The sequence below is a fragment of the Eptatretus burgeri genome, chromosome 2, assembly GCF_056783735.1.
Source record: "Eptatretus burgeri isolate ZD-2024b chromosome 2, Ebu_testis_v1, whole genome shotgun sequence".
NCBI classification, from domain to species: domain Eukaryota; kingdom Metazoa; phylum Chordata; class Myxini; order Myxiniformes; family Myxinidae; genus Eptatretus; species Eptatretus burgeri.
The window spans coordinates 70,241,166-70,257,067 of NC_140962.1; the positions used below are offsets into that span (position 1 = coordinate 70,241,166).

General features: G+C 48.1%; 1 protein-coding gene across 1 annotated transcript in view; it reads right to left on the bottom strand.

Moving 5' to 3' along the window:
* LOC147032260 (serum paraoxonase/lactonase 3-like) overlaps positions 1–15,902 on the bottom strand; it is a 139,731-nt gene that overhangs the window by 114,224 nt on the left and 9,605 nt on the right. Inside the window, exon 3 of the mRNA XM_085869685.1 lies at positions 8,052–8,122. Within this exon, the coding sequence (XP_085725811.1) occupies positions 8,052–8,122 (71 nt within the window). The remainder of the gene's footprint in view (positions 1–8,051; positions 8,123–15,902) is intronic.

The following is a 15,902-nucleotide window of genomic DNA, read 5'->3' on the forward strand; positions in this document are numbered from 1 at the left end:
CGAGGTGTGGGCACGACGGTACGCCAGCTCATGGGCATGATCGTGGAAGTAGATCTGGCAAAGTGTGGGGTATAACCCTGCTCGGGAAGAGGACCAGCAATGTAATGATAAACCTTACCTTGTATGCATACCCCAGGATTGAAGCCAGGCATACTTATCTCCCGAACACCGATACTTACCATTGCCAGCGCATTGTTATACTGTTTCGCCTGCTTTACAAAGTCCTGATTTTGGAAAAGGTGCTTAATAGCATCTGTAGGCTGTGGTGGGATTGAGCCAGGCTTGGGATTTGTGGGGGCATACTTAAGGTCAATCTTACCATCGTTGCAGCAGAATCCTTTCCTCTTCTCTTCCCATACAAAGGCACCACAATGTAAGCAATTAGGACATTGAAACAGTGAGGTCTTGCTCAGCATCTGCCTGTAATCACCATGAAGTTCCTCTCGGAAGAAATCAGTATCATAATACCGAGCAAGGTTGTGATTGTCACAGCGCACATGCTCCAGTTACGCACAGTGCACGTCCTGATGGCGTAGGGCATCCCTTGCCTGCCTGTCTTCTCGCTGCTGAGGGGTCTCCTCTGCCCTCATGTTAGCATTGCGCACATTGCTGCTTTCCAGGTGAGTATCTCGTGCTGCATCTGACTCAGCTGCAAGGCGCCTTGCCTCACGATAACCTCACGGTTATCCTCAGACATGTTTGAATCAGACACACAGAACAGTTTAGTCAGAATACAGTACAGAATACACAAAAAATACAGCATAAAGAAGTAAACTATTTTTGGAATAAGTAAAATTTTAATAACTACGGTATTCAAACATGAGCGTTAAGATTTTCAAAATAGTTTACAGCTAAAAAAATATTTTCTTACTTTATTTTTTTTGACACTGCACTTCCTCGGGCCCGCAGCAACACACACACACACACACACACACACACACACACACACACACACACACACACACACACACACACACACACACACACACACACACACACACACACACTCACTTCCTCATTTATTAGTTTGATGAATAATAATCCTAAAATATTTAATTTCTCAATTCCTGAATAGCAAACCTAAACCATCACTGTTTCATCCGAATCAAAAACTTTTTGAAAATTAAGTAATTAATTGAAAAATAAATAATAGATTAATTGATTAAATATCACTTTATAGCCAAATCACTTGGTCACTATCATGTCCAAATATTATCTTCTGAACTCAAAATATGCCTGAGATATTGCCAGGATGAGAAATAAAATAAATAAGGAATAAATAAATGGTAATTAAGTAATTCGCCAATTAATTTGTTATCAAAAAATAGAAAAATAACGTTTTTGCCAAAGCACATCTTCACTTTATTTATTTACTTCTATACAATATCGAGGCTGGAATGAGAGCTAACACGCAAAACGTACAACAAGGGGAGCAGGAGACAAAATGGGCGGAAGAGGGAAGGAAAAAACGGTGAGCAACAGAGACATAAGGAGATCTGTGGAAGGGAGAGGGGTGCGGCAGGGTACACCGGATAAACTAGAAGGGCACTCGGTAGAGCGCATACCTCCGCCACGGAATGCCTGATCCACGAGAACATTTCGGGCCAAATGCATTTTTGAAATATCATGCCATATATCCTTTTTAGCCTTTTGGAACTAGTGTACTTTGAAGTTTCAGCAGGAATGCTCAATGGCCTTCGGACACCCAAGTTGAGAGGGTTGCCATTTGGAAACTATAAGATATAGAGCAAAATGGATGTCAGATAGTGGATAGGGGATCACCTTAAGGTTATGCATATCAAATCCAATCCAGTTCCATCTACTGATAACTACTCGGTATCCATTTGAATGAAAAGTACTGAAAATGCAGTTTGAAATCGGAAATCCCCAAAGTTCGAGGGGGTGCTGTGGGTGAACAAAGATCTAAATCGAAAATCCGGCTCAATCGTTTGTGCACAATGTATTCCAGACGATTAGTGTGAATGTTCATGACCATTGAACCATAACCCGAGGAGGAGTAGCATTTGGCACGAAGGCCCCTCCAGCTGTCGCATATTATCGATTTTTGCACTAATTGACCTTTGACCCCTAACCTAAGCGAAATCGGTCAATATGTCCTGAGGCAAAGCTGTAGTACTCATTGAGTACCATGAACCTGCGAAGTTTCATTCGTATCGATGCACTCACCTGGTCGCTAGGGGGCCTTCGATTTTTGCGCATACCCTGATTGTAGGGGGCGCTGCGGGTAAAGTATTCCATATATCACAAAAAGCGGAATATATTTGATTAGAGCATCACCTGTAGACCATTCGTGCCAAATTTCATAACCCTACGTGGGATAATGGCTTTCGGAATTGATTTCACGTGAACGGTACCGATTTTGAAGGTTTTTCAGTTGTTGCGAGGGAACCAAAGCGTCCCTAGCAACCATCACAATTTCCAAAGCACTAGGTCATAAGATGTACCTACCACCCGAGTTTGGTCAAAATCCGCCCACGTTTACTACCAATTATGCTGATGACAAACGAACAAACATCCAAACAAACAGACAGAATTACTGACAATATGGGTCACCTATTTCGGTGACCCAATAGAAAAGGGTGAAAACACAACCTCCTTCACCTGAAGTGGTGGAGGTAACAATATGGCCACTATAGGGACTTTCAGGTCTTCACACGACAGGGACTTTCAGGAAGGGAAGAAAAGCAAGGAATTAGGAGGTTGGTTTGCGGTTGATTAATGGCAGGAGAAAATGATCGTGGTTTTGTATGGAGGAAGACGAGATGGTGGTGAACAGCTGTTTTGAAGACATGGAGGGAAGAGTGGGATTGAAGAGAGTGTGAGTTTTTTTTTCCAAAGACGTGGAAAAAAACGGAGGAATGAAAGAGTGAAGGTGAGCAATGATTCTTGGTTTTGGTAGTTTTACCAGAAGGGGGTTGCTGGTGGACCTTGAGCGCACTGCAGAAATATGGGGGGGGGGGTGGAGGTATCACAGACAGAAGGGGGAGGGTGAGGCATGAGAGGAGACGGTATAAGACAGAATGACCACCGACCATCCTGCATTGATGGAGTGAGAAAGCCAAAGACAGCCTCACCGTGGGCGATACCAATGATCCTAAATGCCTTGGTTTCCACAGCATGAAGCCGTGAGAGGTGGGAACACCAGCCCAGAGGCGAGAGCAGTACTCCATCACGCTGTGGATGAAAGCTTTGTATGTGGTCAGGAGCTCAGGTGTGCCAAGGAAGGACTTTTCACGACAGAGGATGCCCAGTCAGAGTCTGGCTTTTGAGGCCAACTTGGAAATGTGTCTTTCCCAGGAAATATCATGGCAGATCGTGAGCCTCAGAAGCTTGAAAGAATCGACTTTTCAAGAGGATTGTTGAGAAAGTTGATTGGGGGGGGGGGAGGGTTTCAAGATGGTCTTTTTGGAGAGACATAGTGAGAATGTGAGATTTGTCAGGATTGAAAGACATTTTCCATGTGTTGGACTAGCTTGTGATTTTATCCAGATTTGCAGAGAGTGAAGAGGCTGCTGATTGCTGATCTGAGGGATGAAGGATGGTACGGCAGAGGGGGGAGTCATCAGCAAAGAGATAAAAAGGATTTTACAGAGTCGAAGAGATCATTAATGAAAAGAAGGAAAAGAACAGGGCCCAGAACACTGCCTTGAGGAACGCAAGCCTGGACAGGAAGAGGGGATGAGAGCACTCCATTAAGGTTGGCTGTGAAAGGAGAGCAAGTCTGCGAGCCAGGAGTGGCGATGGCCTAGGATACCATAGGAAGAGAGTTTGGTGAGCAGGGCAGGTTGCCAGGTCAGGTCAGGTATGGGAGCATGCGCCGGAGCAGCACGTCGCTGCATCCACTTTCCGCTGGTACTCCAGGGGCCTCTGTCTGGCCATCCGCCAGGCAGATGCCTGGACCATCCCCATCGCCTTGAGATGCCGATCATCCTACTGCAAACACGAGGCACGTGGTTGGCCCATTGGCCTCCTTCACTCACATGGCTCCGTCGCTGAGAGAATCTGGTGAGCAGGATCAGCATCAGGAAAATGAGCCACATGTTCATGCAGTCGCAGCTGATGCTCACAGACTATACAGGTAACAAATCTCATTTGTGTCTCTCTCAGCAACCACTCGTTGGACACAAAGTCTGACCAGCGATGGCCAAGGATTCTCTGAAGAGACATGGTACCAAAGGAATTATGTCTCCCTCTTAGATACCTGGTCAGAGTCCAAGTCTCATATCCATAGAGCAAGACTCGAAGCACCAAGGACATGAGACTCGGACTTTCGTCCTCCCGCACAGGTACCGGCAGTGCCACATCCCATGATCCAGTGAATCCATGACTCCCCAGGCCCGACCCAGACATCTGCTGACCTCTGGCTCACAGCCAGCAGAGACATGAATAACACTGCCAAGGTAAGTGAATATCTCCTTGACCTCAACATCCTCACTACAAACAGGTACAAACAAGATAGCAGCATCCAAGATATCAAGGAAATCTGGATCCTAGCTTTGATCTCGAAACCCATAATCCCAGTGGCTGCAACTCCTCATTCAGCAAATCGAGGGCCTCAAAAGGATATCCAGCATCTCCACAAAGATGACTGCATCAACTGAGAAATCAAGGTCAGAGATCTTGACATTCCCAAATGATGCACCGCAGCTTGAACTCTCCCACATCCTCCGCATAATCCAGTGCATACAAGCACTATAAAGTATGTGGGACAGTACACACCCCTTTCGAACTCCAGGAGCAACCAGAAATAAGTTGGAGATGGTATCACCACATCTCACAGCACTCCCAGTACCAGAGAAAAGTTCAGACATCAGATTGATCAGTTTAGGTAGCACCCCATGAACACCAAGAATCCTCCAGAGGGCATCCCGATTCACTGAATCAAACGCTTTGCATAGATCAACATAGGCTGCAAGCAGCCCCTGCCGAAACTCTCGTCTGCATTTGGTGAGGACACGAAGAGCAAGGATACCGTCAATCATTGACCTCTTTGGTGTAAAGCCTGACTGCTCTGGGTGCTGGTGCTCAATCAGATGGTGGCAAACCCTCTGAAGAATTATCCAAGATAAGACCTTTCCTCGCACTGAGAGCAGTGTCACCCCTCGGTAGCTGTTGTGGTCCGAGAGATCACCCTTCCCTTTCCAGACAGGGGCAACAAGGCTACTTCTCGTCAGTTTGGATGATGCCTGTGTCCCAGCCAGAGCACAGAACTGCATGCAATGACGTGAGTACAGCATTTCTACCAACCTTGAGAACTTCAGCATGGATGCCACAGATCCCAAGAGCTTTACCCATTTCAACCGTTTCACCGCAGCCTATGTTTCCAAAAATGAAGGTGGATCACAGTTGATTGGAGGGTGACCAATAGGGATATAAACACCCCTGACATCCAACTCAACAGCTGGTGGATCAGCCTGGTACAGCCGCTCAAACCCGATCAGCCTGGTACAGATCATCCTGGTATATTTGGGGGGGGGTGGGGGTCTGGGTGCTTTGGGGAATCCTGAAGAGTTGTGGAGTGCCTTTAAGGCCATCATCCTTGATGTTGCCGGTGGATGTCTTGGAACTCACCGCAGGGTGAAGAATAATTTTGTCGCTCAAGGGACAATGGATACCATTGATTGGAGTCGCAGGGCCAAGCTTAATGGCAGAGTTTAGCTGGTTCGGGAGTTTTGGCGTAAAACTATGTGTGCTGAGGGTGGACAAAGATGCCTATGTGCAAGGAATCTGTGAGGGGGTGGAGCATCATCTCTGGTCAAGTGATTCTCATCCTGCTTACAGGGGAATTTGTGCATTGCATTCCTCAAAGCCCGTCCCTCAGTGTACTGCAGTGAGAGCGGAGGGTGGAGGGCCCTTGACACCCCCCCCTCGCAATCCCAACTCAGGCTGTTCGCCAGCTCCTCAGCTACACTCTCATCTTTGAGCTTGCCAACATCCAGCCGAGGCTGGGATGGTACCATTCTCCCAGATTTAAGCTGTGGCTTCAGAGTTGCTACCACAAGCCTGTGGTCAGTATTGACGAACTAAGCACCCTGGTAGACCCTGCAGTTCTGGATCATCCTCCAAGAACCATCAACAAGCACATGGTCAATGTCCATTCCCACACCACCAGCATTGGAATATCAAGTCCAGTAATGTGGGTGCTGAAACAATGAACCAGGCACCTCAAGTCCATGACTTCTTGCAAAGTCGAGGAACTTAGTGCTATTCTGGTTCACAGTTCCAGACCCATGGGGACCAACACATGGCTCTTAAGCATCCCTGTCAGTTCCAGTTGATGCATTTAAATTGCCCAAGACTAGAAGAGTATCTCACCTGGGGCAATGATCAACCACAGACTCGAGCGTGGCATAGAATGCGTCCTTCACAGTGAGATCACTCACCTCAGTCAGTGCATATACAGAAACCAGGGAAATGACACCAAGGAGTGATGAATCCTTAGTCTCATAATATGCTCATTGGCCAGTGTTACCTCAGTTATTATTGGAGTCAGCTTATTGGACACTGCTACAGCAACTCCTTGATACACACTACCGCAATCTGACCCAGGAAGGTTACCTCATGGTTTTCCTCCTATCATCAAAGAGTGTTGGTCTTGATGGCTTTGCCCCAATCCCGTCATCCAGTCAGCTGCCCTACGGAGGGCAGCCGCACAGGAGGTACTCCCACAGAGTGGGTTTTCAGATTTCTTTGCGTTTTTCGTATGTTTTGGGGAGTGAAGGTTTTACGGTGGTCAGTGTGTAAATCTTTCCACCATCCTCCAAAAAAAGTAACCCAACTACAGGAGGACATCCACAGACACAGTTGGGCACGAGATGGTTCGGCAGAGCATACCGAAATTGGTACGGCAGAGCATAGGGCACCAGGGTGTGGGTCATATCGAACGCGTGCGATATGTTTGAGAGATGGCTCTGATCATTTTTGTCTCCAAATTTCAGCTTCCTCGCTCAAAGGATGGCTGAGATATTGCACGGACAAGCAAGAAAGAAAATAATTAATTGATTTATCAATAAATTAAATATACTTTTTATCGCCAAATCACTTGGTCAACTGTCATGTCCAAATATCAGCTTCCTCGCTCAATAGTTGCCTGAGATATTGCTTAGATGAGAAATAAAATAAAGAAGCGATTAATAGATCGATAAAAATGAACTAATTAATCAATTAATTGACGAATCAAAAAAACACCAAAAAGTTTTTTCCAAAGCACATCTTCACTTTTGTCCCCAAATTTCAGCTTCTTAGATCAAAGTAGAGCCGAGATATCGTCAGGACAAACAAGCAAACAAACAAGAAAGAAAACGGAGTAAAAGCCTGAGTACTCCCTTCCTTTGGCAAGCCCGGCGAAGACATCATGCATCACCTCGATATGGAATTGGGGCGAAGACATCATGCATCGCCTCGATATGGAATTGGGGCGAAGACATCATGCATCGCCTCGATATGGAATTGGGGCGAAGACATCATGCATCGCCACGATATGGAATTGGGGCGAAGACATCATGCATCGCCTCGATATGGAATTGGGGCGAAGACATCATGCATCGCCTCGATATGGAATTGGGGCGAAGACATCATGCATCACCTCGATATGGAATTGGGGCGAAGACATCATGCATCGCCTCGATATGGAATTGGGGCGAAGACATCATGCATCACCTCGATATGGAATTGGGGTGAAGACATCATGCATCACCTCGATATGGAATTGGGGCGAAGACATCATGCATCGCCTCGATATGGAATTGGGGTGAAGACATCATGCATCGCCTCGATATGGAATAGGGGCGAAGACATCATGCATCGCCTCGATATGGAATTGGGGCGAAGACATCATGCTTCGCCTCGATATGGAATTGGGGCGAAGACATCATGCATCGCCTCGATATGGAATTGGGGCGAAGACATCATGCATCGCCTCGATATGGAATTGGGGCGAAAACATCATGCATCGCCTCGATATGGAATTGGGAAGGAGTGGTGTAAAATAATTATAAATCAAAAATGCACATCATATTATTGAAACTTACCCATATTTTCTATAAGCCGACAACTTTCAGGTTTTATATTCACAGACACCGGGAAGTAATCCATGTTCAATCTGAGATTGAAGTAAGAAACACAAAGCATTAGTCCAAGCATTTCATTAATTAAATCTCACCAATCACATTGTAGTCTTTGTAAAGGGAAATTCCTCATTTGGAAATTTTCATGGATTCAACATGTGCCATTATTATAGCTTAAACAAAAATGTCGTGTGTGTGTGTGTGTGTGTGTGTGTGTGTGTGTGTGTGTGTGTGTGTGTGTGTGTGTGTGTGTGTGTGTGTGTGTGTGTGTGTGTGTGTGTGTGTGTGTGTGTGTGTGTGTGTGTGTGTGTGTGTGTGTGTGTGTGTTGTTTTAAAGCATAATATATTACCTCTGCGAACTTCCCTACACCCATTCTCCTCTCTCTTTTTGTCCTATCCTTGCTCTACCCCCTCCCAATACAGTGCAACACCCGCCTCCCACCTCTCTGTCTCTGTCTCTGTCTGTCTGTCTGTCTCTCTGTCTCTGTCTCTGGACATATCGGGATGGTGGTTGTGGCTGGATGGTGTTCGTCTTCGGACATGTCCAGATGGGAGATTGCTGCCAGACGTGTCCGAGCAGTGTTTGTCTCTGGATGGCTTGGCTTCGGACACGTCCGGGCGGTATTTATGTCCGGCCGGGAGTTTGGCTGTGGGAGGGAGTTTGTCTCCAGATGCGTCCGGATGGGAGTTTGTCTTTGGATGTGTCCAGAAGGCTTCACTGCGGATGCGTCTGCCGGGTTTACTCTGGACATGTCTGAGCAGTGTTTGTCTCTGGGTGTTTTATATGTGTATATATATATATATATATATATATATATATATATATATATATATATATATATATATATATATATATATATATATATATATGCATATGTATATGTATATGTATGTACATGTATAAATGTATGTATATATATATATATATATATATATATATATATATATATATATATATATATATATATATATATATATATATATATGTATATGCATATGTATGTATATATTTTTATGGCTGTGGAAATTTGCACAACACCAGAAAGGTCCTTAGATCAGTTATGCCGGTAAGTTTATGTGCAGATAGTTCCCCGCCGTTATTTAGAGGGAATTCGTGTGATTCATCAGGTTGCGACTCTTTGAGATAGCCGTTTTTCTTTTCTCTAACATTATTTTGGACCAATCATCCCCCAACAAACAAATCGCCACCACTAACATCATTCCCAAACAACTACAACTCAAACACCACCACCTTCGCCTCTTTCCCTCCACTACTCCACCCCGCAAACATCGCTTCACCGCCATTCTCAAACGACGCCCACAACAAACAAATCACCACCACCAACATCGTTCCCAAACAACCACAACCAAACCACCACCACCTTTGCCATTTCCCTTCACTACCATCAACAACGCCACCCCGCAAACATCGCTTCACCTCCATCCCGGAGACAACGCCATATTTGCGCTGTCAAAGCGACGTTCCGATGATTTCTACCACGTCCGCTTTGCCGGGGTCGGAGTTCACGCTGTCAGGATGAGCGCTCCAATGATTTCTACCACGTCTGCTTTGCCGGGATCGGAGTTCACGCTGTCAGGATGAGCGCTCCGATGATTTCTACCACGTCCGCTTTGCCCGGGTCGGAGTTCACGCTGTCAGGATGAGCGCTCCGATGATTCCTGTGACGTCCGCTTTGCCGGAGTCAAAGGTCGCGCTGTCGAGGCGAAGCCTTGGCGAATTACACACATTGGCTCTGCCGGGGTCAGGGGTCATGCTGTCGAGTGAGTGTTTTGGTGATTTCTACCACGTCGGCTTTGCCGGTGTTGGAGGTCAAGGGTCAGGGGTCGATTCTCGCTTTCCTGGCCCTATAAAAAGGCGAGCAGAACTGAGCTCACAGCCAGTCGGTTTTTACGGAGCTTGAGGCAGTGTCGAAAGAAGTGTCGGTGGGTCGGTTGCCAGTGTTGGTGAACGGAGCTCGCAGTCAGTGGTGGGGGAGACGAGCTCGCGATCAGTTACAAGTCAGTCTGGGTTCAGTTTTCGAGAGACAGAGCTCAAGTCAGCCGGTTGTGGGGAGACGGTCGTGGTGTCAGAGCGAGAGTTGGTGAACAGCAGGGATGCGGAGAGGGGCTCGGAGGCAAACCAGAGGGCTACGTCGAGACCACTGCCAGGAAAAGGGGCGAAGTGGAGACCACAGCCAGGGAGAGTTTGCCGGAGCCAAGGCGGTCCAGGGTGCTCGTTCGAGCGTCAACTCGCTAAGAGAGCGTCAACTCGCTAAGAGGGCATCGACATGCTGAGAGAGCATCAGCAATTCCCCCATACTGAGCATCCGCGCAGAGAGAGCGCCGGTAACCCCGTCTCGCTGAGAGAGCATTGACCTGCTGAGAGAGCATCGACGTGCTGAGAGAGCACCAGCAATTCTCCCCATACCGAGCATCCGCGCTGAGAGAGCGCCCGTAACCCCGTCCGTTCCGTGGTGCCTGCTGTGTGGCGCGAGCCTGCGCATCCGGGTGGAGAACGCCGGAGAGAGCTCACCGATCAAGCCGGGTGCCCGAGGACAGGCGCGGCCACGCCAAGCCATGGGGGAGTAGACGTCGCGACCTGCCCACCGTCGCACCACGAGGGCGCGGGTAAGACCCTTCGGTCTCGTGGGCCTGACCGTTCATCCAGGCTCCACGTCACGTTCGGTCCACGGACCTGTCTGCCACCCTTGTCTTTGGGGGTGGCTTTTCTTTGCTTTTTGTATAAGTGCATGTTGTGGCGCCGTCTAGTAAGTAGACTTGTTTAAGTGACTGTGGGTGCAAATAAAACACTTTATTCGGTGGTAATTCTATTATCTGCTTGCTTTGACTGTACATACGTGCATGATTCATTGCTGTGACTATAAATACGTGCAATGTCTAATAAATGTTCTTATTGAACTGTTCCCCGTCCGTTGCGTCCTATTCCCTGTTTTGAAAGTGCCATCTTTCATCACGGAAGAAATTGGTAGAGGGGTGTAAGCACCGGGTAAACAGAATCACATCCGCCGAGGTCGGCGATAACACCGCTCGGTTATCACTGTAGCACGGAATGGACTGCTAAAGCGGTTCGTGTCCTTGGCCAACCTGCGGCGAGGTACGATCGCCCGGTCGACTACTCGTGCAGGTACTTAGGTAGGTCGAATTTGGCGAGCAACCCTATCCTGCGCGGGTGGGCAATTGGCACGATCATGGTGAGGTGAAACCCCCACCCGTGACTAGCTCCTGGCAGTAGTTCCAAGGAGGGTCACGAGTGAATTGTCCGACCGGTGGGCGACGCGGTCACGATTCGAGTTACGCGGCCGATCGCACACCAGCGGGCGCGAATTCGCAACAATATATATATATATATATATATATATATATATATATATATATATATATATATATATATATATATATATATATATATATATATATATATATATATATATATATATATATATATATATAGCGCTTTGAGGAAGAGTGATGTAAGGGACACATCGGCCATTTTGTAGTTAATGCCATATCGCACTATTTTAACCCTTACCCTATCATCCGAGCCTATCATCATCATATCATTAAAAAAATGTCGCTTACATCACTCCTCCTCGCGGGGCCTCATATATGTATGTATGTGTATGTATGTATATATATATATATATATATATATATATATATATATATATATATATATATATATGTTTATATGTTTATGTATATATATATTTGTTACAGTTGTGGAAATTCGCATTACACCATAAAGGGTCCTCAGAAGAGATATATCGGTAAGTTCATGTGTAGTTATCCCAAACCCGTTGTATAGAGGGAATATGTGTGATTCATCCGGGCTGCGATGCTTTTAGTTATCCATTTTTTCTTTCTCTATTGTTATTTTCGACCATTAAGCCGCCAACAACTCAAACACCACCCCAACAACCAAATCGCCACCATCAACAATGCCCCCGAACAACTCCACCAAACCGCCACTACCTTCACCTCCACAACCCAACCCCGCAAGCATCGCCTCACCCGCCATTCTCTAACGATGCCCAACAACGGCCCAACCACCAAGCAAACCTCCCACCACCTTCGCCTTTCTCCTTCACAACCAGCAACCGCACCAACTGTAAACACTGAACGTCGGGCTGTCTAGGGCCCGTTCAGCAATTGGTGCCAAACGCATCGAGCCGCGAGCGCGAATGGCGGCCTTTCTGAGGGAGAAAACGGACCGGGGGAGCTTCATGCCCCCTTTTCCTCCATCCATTGAGCGAGCATGGGGCGGCTTAGCCCCGCCTCCAAGCGCGTGTATGTGAATTCCGTTTGGGCAGAAATGCGGATCAAAAGAGGCTCACGCCCCCTTTTTGCCCGACCAATGGCTGACCAAGGGGTGGCGTGGCCCCGCCTCCAAATGCATTTTGATCTGGGAATTTGCATACACGCCCCTCCCTCGGTCTATAAAGGCACGCACACGGGGTGGTTCGCTCTCTTCATCCTGGAGCTGTTCTCGTCGTTCGTCTTGGCTCGTCTCGCCTGGTGGTCTGGCGGTCCCGAGACCCCGCTGGCGGGACGGAGCGTCTGCCATTCCCCTCTCCCGAACCTGAGCATCAACGGTTCCCCCCCCCCTTTTATCCGCGCAGAGATAGCGCCGGAAACCCCGTCCGTGGCGTCGAGCGGCCAACATGTGCCGGCGCGAAGCACGAGCTCACCCACCACGCCGGAGGAGCTGGGAGCTGAGGTCGTGAGAGGAGGACTCGACGCGCGCAGGGAAGTCACTACTTTTATTTTCTTTGCTATTGGTGTATGTGTGTGTGTGGCACTCGTCTTGTAAAGTAGAACTGTCTAAGTGTGTAAGTGTGCCCGTGTAAGTCATATTCAGTTGTAGTTCTTGCTTTCGTTCATGCTTTTGTTCTTTCTTTGACTGTATGAAAACTGTTGCTGACTGTGAATACGTGCTTGTCGGTGTATGTGAAATAAATGTGCATTGTGTGAACTGTTTTCCTGTTTCGCTTGTTAGAGAATCGGCAGAGGGTAGTGCCTGCCAAGGGAGCCACGCGTCCCAGCCACGAAACCGTGTGAGGGCACAGGCGGAAAATTGGGGGGCGAGGCCCGAAATTTGAGAGGATACCAACACAGGCGACGGGAAGCTTGGTTGTTAGAACCAATAGTTTAAGCGAGAGGCGCTTGTTGAAAGCCCCGGGGTAGTTCAAACGTTAAATGGATAGGGTAGATAGGAAGTGTACCCCTCCGCACCATCCATCCCTTTGCTCTCGTAGTGGGCCGCTGGACCCACTTTGGGGAAAGATCGCTGAACTCTGAGGAGGCCATCTTGAGGCTTGAGTTGGGCCTCGACACAGGACGTTAGCTCTCCCTCATTCCCCTCCAGGAAGGGAACGTAGGGGTTGGGAGTAGGCTAGATGACAGGATAGGTTAGCCGAACAAAGACGATAAAGGGGGTTAGGGGACGATTTATAGCGGAGAAATAAAGATTAAAATAAAAACAAAAAAATTAATTGGGGCTAAATTGGTTTTTACAAATTAAGGGAGTGGGTCAGTACAGAGACAGGCAAAGGCGATAGGTGGGAGGGAGACCGTAGGTAGGTCCGAGCCCACCTTCTGAGTGGCCAGCACCACCGCACTCCCTCCATCAAACTGCACTGCATGGCGAGAGGCCGGCCAACTTCATCTGCTGGCTGTGTTTACTGCAAGGCCTGTGCTGGCCGGATCATCTGCTGGTGATTTTGCTTCAATGCCTGTGCCGGCCATTTCATCTGCCGGCTGTGTTCGCCTGCGGTGGCCTTGTTTTGCCATGCCTTGCCTGCCCACCTTTGCCATCCATGCCTGCTGCCCTCGATTCTGCATTTGCCCCGTTCTGTTTTGCATTTCCCCCCCTTTGGTTCATTGCCATGTGCACCAGGATCATTGCGCAAGCCGCGAGGACTGCCCTGGAGGCAGCTACAACACGGGCCTGCAGTGGCGGCCCGTGCACCGGTTGACTTTTGTTTTTCTCCCTGCAGAGTCCATTGATCCTGGGCCATGGAGTAGTGTAAAAATTGTAAGTTAAGGTGTTATGTACTGTAAATATGAGTGTTCCCCGGCATGTATGTCATAGCGCCGGCAATTTTATTTTAAGTCGGCTGAGTGAGTGTGTTTGCAAGTTAGTTACTCAGCCCTCAGGTTATTTATTTTGGCGACACGAATACACTGAATGTCGCACTCAGGGATCCAAAGGTAAAACGTATTAGGGGAGAACGCATCGAGCCGCGAGCGCGAATGGCGGCCTTTCCGAGGGAGAAAACGGATCGGGAGAGCTTCACGCTCCCTTTTCCTCCGTCCAATGGGCGAGCATGTGGCGGCTTGGCCCCGCCTCCAAGCGCGTGTATGTGAATTCCGTTTGGGCAGAAATGCGGATCAAAAGAGGCTCACAATCACAAAAGAGGCTGACCACTTTTTGCCCGAACAATGGCTGACCAAGGGGTGGCGTGGCCCCGCCTCCAAATTCATTTTGATCCGGGAATTTGCATATACGCCCCTCCCTCGCTCTATAAAGGCGCGCACACGGGGTGGTTCGCTCTCTTCATCCTGGAGCTGGTCTCGTTGTTCGTCTTGGTTTGTCTCGCCTGGTGGTCTGGTCTGGTCTTCTGTCGGTGCGGTCCCGAGACCCCACTGACGGGACGGAGCATCTGCCATTCCCCTCTCCCGACCCCGAGCATCAACGGTTCCCCCCCTCCCACTTTATCCGCGCTGAGATAGCGCCGGAAACCCCGTCCGTGGCGTCGAGCAGCCAACACGTGCTGGCGCGAAGCACGAGCTCACCGACCACACCAGAGGAGCTGGGAGCTGAGGTCGCGGGAGGAGGGCTCGACGCGCGCAGGGAAGTCACTACTTTTCTTTTCTTTGCTTTTGGTGTATGTGTGTGTGTGGCGCTCGTCTTGTAAAGTGGAACTGTGTAAGTGTGCCCATGTAAGTCATATTCGGTTGTAGTTCTTGCTTTCGTTCTTACTTTTGTTCTTTCTTTAACTCTATGAAAACTGTTGCTGACTGTGAATACGTGCTTGTCTGTGTGCCGGGAAATAAATGTGCATTGTGTGAACTGTTTTCCCGTTTTGCTTCGTCTTTTCCCTTGTTTGAAAGCTCCATCTTGCATCACGTAAGGGATTGATAGTGGGTTTAAAACACCCGGTAATTAATCGGAACCGTCAAGGCTGACGATAACTCCGCTCAGTTATCCCTGTAATACGGAATGAACCGCTTAAGCGGTTCGTGTCCGGAGTCGGCCTGTGGTGTGGTCCCATCCCTCGGCAGATTACCCGTGCGAGTACCATAGGTATATCGACTTTCGGCGATTTACCCTATCTCGCGCGGGTGGACTACGGACTGGGTGGTGGTGGGGTTAAACCCCCACCCGTGACTGGTTTCTGGCGGTAGTCCCAGGAGGGTCACGACTGAATTGTACCTTCTGGTGGGCGACGTGTTGCGATTCGAGTTACGTGGCCGATCGCACGCCGGCGGGCGCGAATTCGCAACAGTATATATATATATATATATATATATATATATATATATATATATATATATATATATATATATATATATATATATATCTATATATATATATATATATATATATATATATATATATATATTGTTGCGGGCTGGGGTCCGGTAGCGAGAACAACCACTAGGTGGGGGAAGTTATGTCGTCTCTCACCAGACTCCCGGAATTGTAGGCTGTCGCTCACGGATAAGTCCGTGAAGCGGCGGATCACTTAACCCACCCTGGACATCAATACCTCCACCACATGGCATCGGGTC